The 10,915-nt window shown below is 49.0% G+C and overlaps 1 protein-coding gene across 1 annotated transcript in view; it reads right to left on the bottom strand.

Moving 5' to 3' along the window:
* The window catches only part of EPS8L1 (EPS8 like 1), a 41,655-nt gene that overhangs the window by 1,790 nt on the left and 28,950 nt on the right, over positions 1-10,915 (bottom strand). Inside the window, exons 15-18 of the mRNA XM_015429169.1 lie at positions 7,316-7,368; positions 4,194-4,287; positions 3,317-3,487; positions 2,222-2,321 (exon numbers count right to left, since the gene is read on the bottom strand). Of these exons, the coding sequence (XP_015284655.1) occupies positions 2,222-2,321; positions 3,317-3,487; positions 4,194-4,287; positions 7,316-7,368 (418 nt within the window). The remainder of the gene's footprint in view (positions 1-2,221; positions 2,322-3,316; positions 3,488-4,193; positions 4,288-7,315; positions 7,369-10,915) is intronic.

Genomic DNA, 10,915 nt, shown 5'->3' with positions numbered 1-10,915 from the left:
AGTTTCAGGCACTTGGCTTTAAACGTTTGTATAGAGCTAGGCAGATGAGTTTATGACCCAGTCTCCAGTACAACAAGCCTCCGATGGTTTTATGTGTGTTACAAAATGGCAGCCAAATCCTGCCCAAGGAACTTTGGAATACATGAATGAGGACAGTTATAAAATAGTCTTCCGAGGCCACAGTCAGCCAGGGGAGAAGAGACATTTGTGAAGAGGCTCTTTGTGAAGTCAGAGAGAGTTCTGGAAGCCTGAGGGCAGGGCTTTTTTTGTAGAAAAAGCCCAGCAGGAACTCATTAGCATAATAGGCCACACCCAACAGCAGAAACTAATTAGCATAATAAGTCACACCCCATGCCTTCCCTTGGCTTGCCTGGGCACCCTGTGGCTGCGGGGAGTCTGGGCAAGGCCCCCCTTGAAGGGAAGAGAAGGCAGCTTTAAACTGCCTTCCTTTGGCTTCCTCAGGTGCCCTGCAGCTGCGGGAAGCCTGGGCAAGACGGCCCTGGACACACTAGGGAAGGCACATGGAGGCATTTAAATACCTCCCCAATCCTTCAAGGCCTTCCCTCTGTAGCCACGCACGCAGAGGTTTTGGCTGTGGTGGGCGTGGCCAACTCTGAAGCCAGCCGGAACTCCGTTCCGTTGCGTTCCTGCCCAAAAATAGCCCTGCCTGAGGGCCTGCTTGGGAGTAATTAGTCAGGAGACAGAGCTTGTGGTAACTGTTACACAGGGAATGATCTTGTATTTTGTCACCCCTCGTTGAAAAAAATAATAGCTTCTGTTATTTTCACAAACCAGGCCACTGCTGTCTTTGAGAAACAATCTGCCTGGGTGAGCTGTGGGAGTCGGCCACAAAGTTTAATACCACCAACGTGTTCCAGCAGTTCTGAACACACAAATAACGATTCTACAGAATGACAAAGGGCTTTCTTCTAGTGCCTCTACAGGTAGGGTTGCCAACTCTGGCTTGCTGAATTCCTGGAAAATTGGGGGTCAGTGCCTGGGGAGGGTGGAGTTGGGGCAGGGAACTCAGGAGGGATGTGATTCCATACAGATCAGTCTAACTTCCTTCAGGGCAATTGACCTGTGTAATCTGGAGATCAGTTGTAATTCTGGGAGGATTCCAGGCCCCACCTGGAGGTTGGCAACGACTCAGTGTTCCCTCTAAGCTCCCCATGAGGGGCCTGGCGGTGGACCTGCAAGGCCGGCGGGAGTGCAAGGAAGCCCCGCGAAGGCCCTCCCTGGCCCCAGGCAGGCAGGGGTGGGGAGAGGCAGGGAGGAAGCAACTTACCCTCCCTCTTCTCCTGCCTCCTCCTGGCTGAATGAGGGCCGGAAGCGGGGTGGCCGGAAGCGGGGGGCGGGGCTTCGTCATGTGCCCCCCCCGTACCTCACCCGGGGGAACTGCGATCCCCCCCGAAATGACCTCTGATGCAGTAGCTGAATCGCTCACATACAGCTTTAATGCCAGTAGCTCACAAAGTAGAATTTTTTCCTCACAAGACTCCACAGCTTAGGGAAGTCTAGCCATTTTCTGTTGGAGCCGTGGAGTCTTCACTAATTTCTCCACAGTTCAGCGGTGAAAATATTATCAATTGGGTTGGGTGAACCAGTTCCTTCTAAGCCAGAGACATTATTGCTGAATTACCTTCCTGACATTCCCAGAGATAGGCAAATAGTCACTTTACATATGATTACTGCTGCCAGACTTGTTTTTGCCAGGTACTGGAAACAAAATAATTCCCCTACTCTACCAGAATGGTTGCTGAAAGTAAAGGAAATTTTTACTTTGGTGAAATTAACCGCTTTAGAGATGTATCTAGATTAGAGTTTATGCTCAAGAGTGATACAAAAAATGGAGCTGCAAATTGTATAATTGTATAATTAGATTTAATATTAATGTTCACAACTGCTGGAATGGGATTCTCTAAATTCAAGAGGTAGGGTGGATTCCAATTCTGTTTGGCAATGTATTTTACGCCTACTTTGTATCTCTTCTCTGCACTTCTCATAATAGCTGTATTAAATTATTTTTTTAAAAAAATTATTTCTCCACAGTTCAGTCAGCCTGCACCTTCAGCTAGGCCGTGAGCCAAACTCTTCCTCTTGTCTCCTAAACAAGCCAATGAGAAAAGCTAAGAAGCTGCTCTGTGTTGGGTCTCCTGTCCAGCAAAACAATGACAAAGAAGAGATTTCCTCGCCAGATCCTCAGGGAGGGAATTCTTACCTCGATCGCTCTGGCCCACGTTAAGCCCTTCGGCACTAGCCCAGCGCCGGCCATTTTGGTGTGGGATTCGAGTCTTGGGCGGTGGCTGAGGTGGGGTTTTCTAAACAGAGGAAACGAAGCAAAAAAACACTTTGGTCTCCTGATCTTGTGATGGAGTCAGGGACTACATTACACCAGTGATCCCAATGCTGCTGCTCAAGTTCCGTGAATACTTTCTGTACTGAGTATATATTGAACGGTGTGGGCCCTGCGCACCTTAGGTCATTTTTACAACGCTTAATCTGATGTTTGTGTTTGCTGTAAGTGGAGTGTTAAACCTCTGTCTGTAGTAAGAAATATTGGAAACAAGGCTAGACTAGATGGTCTGAGGTAACAGGTGTTTTGAGAAATGCTTAGGGCTCTTTAGCTTGGAGAAACGATGACTGAGGGGTGACATGATCGAGGTTTATAAGATTATGCATGGGAAAGAACAGGTAGAGAAAGAGGTACTTTTCTCCCTTTCTCACAATACAAGAACTCGTGGGCACTCCATGAAACTGCGGAGCGGTCGGGATAGAACGGATAAAAGGAAGTCCTTCTTCACCCAAAGAGTGATTAACACTTGGAATTCACTGTCACAGGAAGTGGTGGCGGCTACAAGCATGGACAGCTTCAAAAGGGAATTAGATAAGCATCTGGAGCAGAGGTCCATCAGTGGCTATTAGCCACAGGGTATAGATAGGGGCTCTGGGGCAAGTGATGCTCTGTCTTCTTGGTGCTTGGGGGGGGTCAACAGTGGGAGAGCTTCTAATGTCCTGGCCCCACTGGTGGACCTCCTGATGGCACCTGGTATTTCTGGCCACTGTGTGACACAGAGTGTTGGACTGGATGGGCCTTTGGCCTGATCCAACATTGGCGTCTCTTATGTTCTTATGTTCCTTCTATCAGTTGAGTTCACCCAGACCCCAAATTCTAGTGCCATGGCAATTTTTACAGAGTTCTCTCTCACTCCCCCCACTTCCTCCACACCAAGCCTGATCGTGCTCGACAAGGTTCCCCCAGGACTTGTCTTTCCCCTCAACTAAAAGGACACCTGCTGGGCGCAGTCCACTGTACCGGCGCTTGTGTTCTCGCAGAGTTGGTTCCATTGATTTGGACCGTTGTGTTGTGGATCTGAGGGCCGTCGCCATCTCCGGTCACAACTGGGGTGATGATATTGTAAGGCACGTAGCCTACTTGACCGTAGATGTTCTGAACTTTCCACCACTTCTTGCTGTCATCCAGGACCTAAGCGACAACAAATGGAATACCCCCAGCTAAGTCAACGCAAAAACTCTCACCACATTTTCCACAATCCTTTGAATCGTGAGAAGAGTCCCAAACTAGATGTGCAAACAGTTCCCAAAAGTACTAGCATAATTTTTTTTAAACTACTCGACAGTCCATGCATATCCATGTTGATAATTTGTGGCACCTGGCCTATAAGGGAGGTAGGGCTGCCAATTCCCCCCGGGGGTCGGATTTCCCCCCACTTTGGAGGCCCGAACATAGTTTTCCCCTCAAATGGCTGTGGCCCCGCCCCCAGCGCGCCCGGTGTCATGACGTCACTTGCCTGTGATGTGCACACGGCGCGCGCGCGCGCGCCCCGAGAGCCACCCCAGAGTCCCCCGCCGGCGAGGTAAGTCAATTTGCCAACCCTAAAGGGAGGGGAAAAGAGGAAGAAAAAGACCAATGTCCCATTTACAAAAAGTTCCTTGTTTAGTCACCTAGTTGAGGCAATTTTTGCCTCAACATGGGTGACCAAGACACTGTCTACTTACAAGCCTATCCTAATTTAGCACATTCTTTACAGTTCTGAAGGTGATAGGCTTCTCTATAGCAGAGCCAGTGCTGCAAATTATCTCTCCACCTGTATTCCTCCCTTCCAGGTTAGAGGGGTATGTCTCCAAATATTACGATGTTCTCCAAGCAGTGTCCTGAGATGCCAACTCACCTCCAGCTCCTCTCCTTGAAGGACTGACAGTTCATTGCTGTTTCTGGCTACGAAGTCATATGTGCAGCTGACTCTCTTGATTTCATTTTTGTGTCTGTAGGGAAGGAAGGAAGGAAGTGCAAAGCAGTTTACAGGCTGAGAGGCCTACGGGGTGAGCTTTCACTTTAAAACAGGATGGCTACTAGCATTAAAGTTTTGAGCGAGTGAATTGGCTACTGCATAAATTAGTTTGCTCTGGAGCCATCCTTCCTGAGCTAAGACAAAAATGTGTGAGCTGGAGGCTAAAAAACTGTGAGCTAGCTCACACTAACTCAGCTTAGAGGGAACACTGGTCATCATGTCGCCTTTCAGGCCAGTTGGGGGTGGGATTCCCCCCAGTGGCCAGGTGGCTGGGGATGGGAAAGCGCCCCACAAAAGCAGGGTTTCCCCCGCCCCCGATGGACGTCTGGCAACCCTAGTGCACCCATCACTAGGGGCAGTGAAACAGAGTCACCCACAGACAAGGTAGGGGGTTCTGCATATTTGAACTTCCTCGGTAAAACAGAAAAATATTACAGTAGACGCTTTGTTATCTGGCACCCATGGGGAATGGGGGTTGGGTTGCCAGTTAAAGATTTCAACAAGGGGTGGTAGCCGCAAGCAATTGACTATATTTGGTGCCACCGGATAGGGTTGCCGGCTCTTGGTTGTGAAATTCCAGGAGGTTTGGGGACAGAACCTGGAGACTGCCCTCTGAAGCGGCCATTTTCTCCAGAGGAACTGGTCTCTGTAGTCTGGACAGCATTTGTAAATCTGGGAGAACGCCATTCCCCAACTGGAGGCTGGGAGCCCTACCAACCAGGGTTGGCAGCGTGAGAGGTTCCCGAACCGAGTGCCAGTTAACAAAGCTTTCACTTTAGTTTGTCAAGTAAAAAATAATAATTCACTCCTTCATGAAAAGCCGGCTAATAAAGAGTGAGCATGCTCATGGCCCTGGACCTTTTGAAAGCGGCCGAGTCCATTAAAAGAGGGGGAAACCAGGAAATCAGCAGGCCCATTTTTTTCTCTTCCCTCAAAGAGCTTATTGTGGTAATCTAGAGAGAGCTGGAAGTCAGGGGAAGAAGAGGATTTCCTAGCTGTTCATCTCCTCATCTGCAGTTCCTCTTACTCCCCTCCATCTGGTTTCATTTCATTATGGCCATAGCTTTGACCAGAGAGAGATATTAAAGGGTCCACACCAGGAGTGTACACCTTTCTCACCCTTCATGCACCTTTGGAATTTTGACACTGTGTGGTGAGCACAGCACACACACAAAATGGCTGCCACAGGCAGCATGGCCAACCAAAAAACTCACTCATTAGCAAGGCACTAATGCTCAATTTCATTTGCTTTATGGAAAAAATACCTAATTTGGGGCTAACCCCCCCCCAGTTAAGAAAGATGCTGTACATGCAAACATTACAAAAAAGAAAGGAGTTTGGGCAGCACAGCATCCCAAAATGGCACCTGATCTTATGCAGGGACAACTACAAACAAGAAGAGGAAGAACTGGTAAGGGGAGGAAGAAGTGGTGTCAGAACCGGCGGGGGGGTGGGGGGGGGGGGGGGGAAGTAGAGAAGAAGAAGAGGAGGAGGAGGAAGAGGAAGAGATGGGATTTATACCCCGCCCCTCACTTAGAGTCTCAGAGCGGCTTACAAACTCCTTTCCCTTCCCCTCCCCACAACAAACACCCTGTGAGGTAGGTGGGGCTGAGAGGGCTCTGAGAGAACTGTCCTTGAGAGAACAGCTCTGACAGAACTATTGCTTGCCCAAGGTCATCCAGCAGCTGCAAGTGGAGGAGTGGGGAATCAAACCCGGTTCTCCCAGATTAGAGTCCGCACACTTAACCACTACACTACACCAAAATGTGGGAGATAAATGTAATTCTCCCTCTTCCATGAATCCTTGTGGGTCTGCCTCTTGTTAATCTAACAGAGAATGAAAAAGAAAAGACCCCCCCCCAAAAAAAGGCCTAGGAATGAATTAAAGTTTTTGTTTACTGAAGCGAGAGCAATCTTGACTTCCTTCAGTATCTAAAAAAAGTCATGTCGGTGTTTGGTGACAGATGAGCAAGATCATTGAAATTAAATTCGGTTGATGATTAATCATCAGGTAAAGGTCAGGTGGTAAATCAACAAAAAAAAATCTTTTATCCACCAGGAGACCAAGTTTTAGATGACTTTTTTTACTAAATAAACTTTAAATCTGTGTCATTCCACAAACACACCTATGATTACTCCCAGTTCTGAGGCAATGTGCTGATTAAAAAAGAACAAGAGGGGAATGGCTTTTGCTGACACTGTAAGGTAAGCTGGCTTTTAAAAGCTTTTACTAACAGATTAAATTAGCCAAGTGTCTAGATGAACATTTCACACACCAAAAAAGTTCTGAGAAAGGAGAAAAAAAACACGTTTTGATCTGAAGGAAGGAAAGAAGGGAGGGAAAACAGCCAGGAAAGGATAACAAGAGACACTGGCCCACACCAATTGCAACTCTGCGCCTCTCTCAGGAAGCAGATGGTGTTTTCCAGGGGTCATTTCGTAGAAAAAGAGGTGCAGGAGCTCATTAGCATAACTCATTTGCATATGCCACACCCCCTGACATCACCGGAAGTGTGTCAGAAGGCAACACGCACCGCTCAGGCTCCACTGGACTGTTTTGGACTGCTAGCTATTGGGTGGGACGGGACATGCAGATCTGTCCTCACAGAGGCGGGAGAGCTTGTACCTGAATAAAACTTGGTCTGAAAGGTGCCACTGGACTGTTTTGGACTGGGGGGCCAGGGGGAGTTCTGCAACTTACCTGGCTGGTTCTTGCTCTGACTGAGGGCTGCTGGGAACAGGGGGTGGGGCTTGTTGCATGTGCCCGCCCCCTGGGCTCTTTACTGCCGGAGCTCTGCTCCTGTGTGCTCCTGCAGGAAATGACCCCTGGTGTTTTCTACCAGAGGAAAATCCCTCATGCTGCCATTTCAAGGTCCTCCTCCCAGCTAGATTTTATGGTGGTCACAGTTGAAATTGGTGGGACAGACACTTTTGCCCCAGAGGAGGGGACAGGAGAAGGAGAAGAATGAGAGCCCTCCACCTCACCACCACCCCCATCCTACCTTAGCTGGCTGCCTAGCGTCCCCCTCTTGGCTCTCTTCTGGGCGCCATCTTTCTTTTAACAGCTGTCATCTTGTTTTCTTCCTGTTATTTTCCCCTTCTGTGCCCATCGACAGAGCTTCTGGCCTGCGCACCACCTGCTGCCCTCCATCTGTGACGCCTACAGCCCTGACTACATCTCCTTCCCACCTAAAGCCCAGTGCTGGGATGGTCTACCCCATTGCTCTAAGCCAACAGAGCCTCCCTTTGCCGGTCCCTTCAGTACATGAGTTCTCCCTAACCGACTCAAGCATGGAAGCCCCTCTTGTTCTCATTCCCATTCACTTCTAGAAGTCCTACGGTACCTCTCCTTACCCTCGCTTCCCTTTCTGGCCTGCCCTTCCGTGCCTTATTCCTGACCTGGATGGGGCTTCCTTTGGCTTAGCTGATTTCCTGCCTTCGTTTACCCAGCAGTTGAATTGCAGCCAACTGTTCTTAAGGACTGGGTTGTTCAAGGGCGGGAAAAGTTCACCTTGCCCTCTCGAGCTGCGGCTTGGATTGTTTGTGGGGTGTGTGTGTTTTTTGGCCGCTCTCCTATTCTGGATAAAGGAACGTGCTGTGTGCTGTTCAGGTGTCATGCACCCAGGTTACAGCATCTAGCAGTTGCCAGCCAAACTGTTCTTTGGGCTGCCTTCACACGAGTGGTAAAACAAATAGGGGTAGTTCTGTAGGGGCTTTTCAGTGCTCGTGGGACAACCCAGAAGTACCACAGGCCTTCTCCGAATAACCTTCAGAGTGAAGTCACGGGGACATATTTGAGAATCTTCCTCTGGTTTTTTGTTCTTGCACTGTAAGCAACTAAACTTTCTGTGTTTTACAGAGGCACTCTGGGAAGGACTGTGTTCTTTCAACATTCACATGATTTGTGTTAAGACCTAGTGTACTATTCCTTTGAAAGTAGATTGTGTACTTGTCTCTAACTCCTCAGGTGGGCGAGAGCTATGCAGCAGCCACTTAATACACTTACTGAGGGGAGGAGGGAGTCATTTGTAGCCTCTAACCACATAATTACGCCCAGCGTTACCATTTCTCTTCATGTTTCCTAGAGACTCTGAGTGTCTATTCACATGTGATCAAAGCGGAATGTCAGCCTCATTCGCCGCACACAGAATACATCAAGTAACTTGAAGTTACTCCATACAATTATATCCACTTCTTCTTCAGAGGACCTTAGGGAGTCATACATTGGCCCTGTTCATACGAGGGGTTTTGGTCCGGGAGCGAGACAGAACGGGGGCGGAGCAAACGGGCGCGATCCCACCGCAACATCTGGGAATCGTTGCCTGCCCGTCCCCGATCCGTCCCTCCCGCCCGAAAACCCGCACTAAAAAGAACCACCTACCTGGGTGGTTCTTCCGAAAATCACACAAGAGCTCTGACTGATGAGAATTCCAAAGGCTCCTCCCACCAACAGGTAGAAAAAGCTGGAGGAGATGGAAATCACACACAGTGGAGGACAGGCTGCATTTATCCCCACTCCTCTTCCTTCTTTGTGGTTCATTTTCCCAAAGGGCAGAGAGGGGGACTTGCAGGGATATTAGATGCTCTTATGGGTGGGTGGGTGGAAATCAAAGCAACAGGACTGAGAAAGGTAGCCACCAGTGACTTCACCATCACTGTGTGTGTGACTGCCAAATTCTTAGTGGCTAGATCTCTCAAGTTCTTACCCAAATTTCTCTGAATTCCCCCCCCCCCCGAAAACCAACTCCCAGCATTCTATTGGGGAGGAGAAAAACCATCATAGTCACACTAGTCTTCTCCTTTAAGGTTTTAGTGTATAGCAACTGATATTGTGAAGGTTTTCTGGGAAGGGGAGGGCCGCGATCTTGGCATGTTAACTGGAACATTTCCGCAACCATCCAAGGCGTGAAAAAGCTACACAAACACACCCCATGGACTGTGACTTCTCTAGGTACTCATAAATACTTGTGTGAATCCACCCAAAATAATAAAAAAGGGTGAGGCCACTTGCCTACACTATTTCAGCGACCCATCGCAGCCTTAAATTCAGGCAGTCAGTCTCTTGTCTTCTGCATTTAGACAGTCCTGCCTCACATCCAGAATTTCTAGTTGGGCCAGAAAAGAGGCATCTAGTTTTCACTTGTTTTAAGAACCATGGGAGACTCCCCCTCCCTCCGTGACACAGCCTGCCTCAGTGGGCAGTCACTTCCTCATTTTCATGTGATGCGTGTGGGGCTTAGTCCATTCCGCTTGTCTCACTTAACGTCAGGTATCTGTCGATGAGTCATTTCCTGGACTGAATATTCCTCAGACATGGGTGGTCTGCAGATAAGTTATTACGGACAGAGCTACACTAAAAATTCAAAAGAACTCTTGGCCCAGGGAATTCTAGGAATTGGAGTTTCTTGGGCTATGTGCAGGGAGTAACTAGAGAATGTTTAATGCATTCTCCTCATCTGCACCAAACTACAATTCCCAGGATTCCTTTTGAGTAGCCATGACAGTTATACTGGTCAACACAGCTACTGTCCTGACCACTTCTACGGTGCGGCTCATCTAAACCAAGTGTATCTGGGGGAACGCACCGGAACAGAGTTCTGGAACCTCTTCAACAAAATACTTTTTAAAATGTTTAAAAGTCGGTGACTTTCCAATATACAGATTGAAAACTTCATTTCCCTCTTGAGAGGTCCGGCACCTCTTTTTTCCAGAAAAAAAAGCCCCGTTCTGACCCAAACTTATTTTGCAGGATTGCGTATGGTGAGGACAACCGGCCTCAGTGAAAAGACCCACAGAAGTGACTAATGGTAAATCAATTCCGTTGAGACCTCTGGATATTTTTTTCATCAGGTATCTGTCGATGACTCATTTCCTGGACTGAAGATTCCTCAGACATGGGTGGTCCGCAGATAAGTTATTATGGACAGAGCTACACTAAACATTCAAAAGAACTCTTGGCCCAGGGAATTCTAGGAATTGGAGTTTCTTGGGCTATGTGCAGGGAGTAACTAGAGAATGTTTAACACATTCTCCTCATCTGCACCAAACTACAATCCCCAGGATTCAGATGTCCTTTCAGGGGGGATCGCGGGGGATCGCAGTTCCCCCGGGTCAGGTACGGGGGTTGGGGCACATGACGAAGCCCCGCCTCCTGCTTCCGGCCGCCCCTCTTCTGGCCCTCATTCAGCCAGGAGGAGGCAGGAGAAGAGGGAGGGTAAGTTGCCTCTCCCCCCCCCTGACTGCCTGGGGCCAGGGAGGGCCTTCGCGGGGCTTCCTTGCACTCCCGCCGGCCTTGCAGGTCCACCGCCGGGCCCCTCATGGGGCTCGGCAGTGGAGCTGCAAGGCCGGCAGTGGCGGCCAGGACCGTTGGGGGTGGGGTGTGTGGCCTTATGACACACTTCCGGAGATGTCAGGTAAGTGTAAACTCCTTCTCTGGCATCCTGGCTCACCACCGGACCCAGCTATTCTCGACACAGATGAAGAAAGAGAAAGAGACAGACAGACAGACAAAAAGAAAGCAATGCAGAGTTGATTTAAGCTTCCCGTGAGCAAATGGCATTCAACTTTCCCCCTTCCTATCCAACACTCTTCAAAACCTCTCC

The sequence above is a fragment of the Gekko japonicus genome, unplaced genomic scaffold (assembly GCF_001447785.1).
Source record: "Gekko japonicus isolate JY-2015 unplaced genomic scaffold, Gekko_japonicus_V1.1 scaffold2783, whole genome shotgun sequence".
In the NCBI taxonomy this organism is placed as follows: domain Eukaryota; kingdom Metazoa; phylum Chordata; class Lepidosauria; order Squamata; family Gekkonidae; genus Gekko; species Gekko japonicus.
This window is presented reverse-complemented; position numbering and strand designations above follow the sequence as displayed.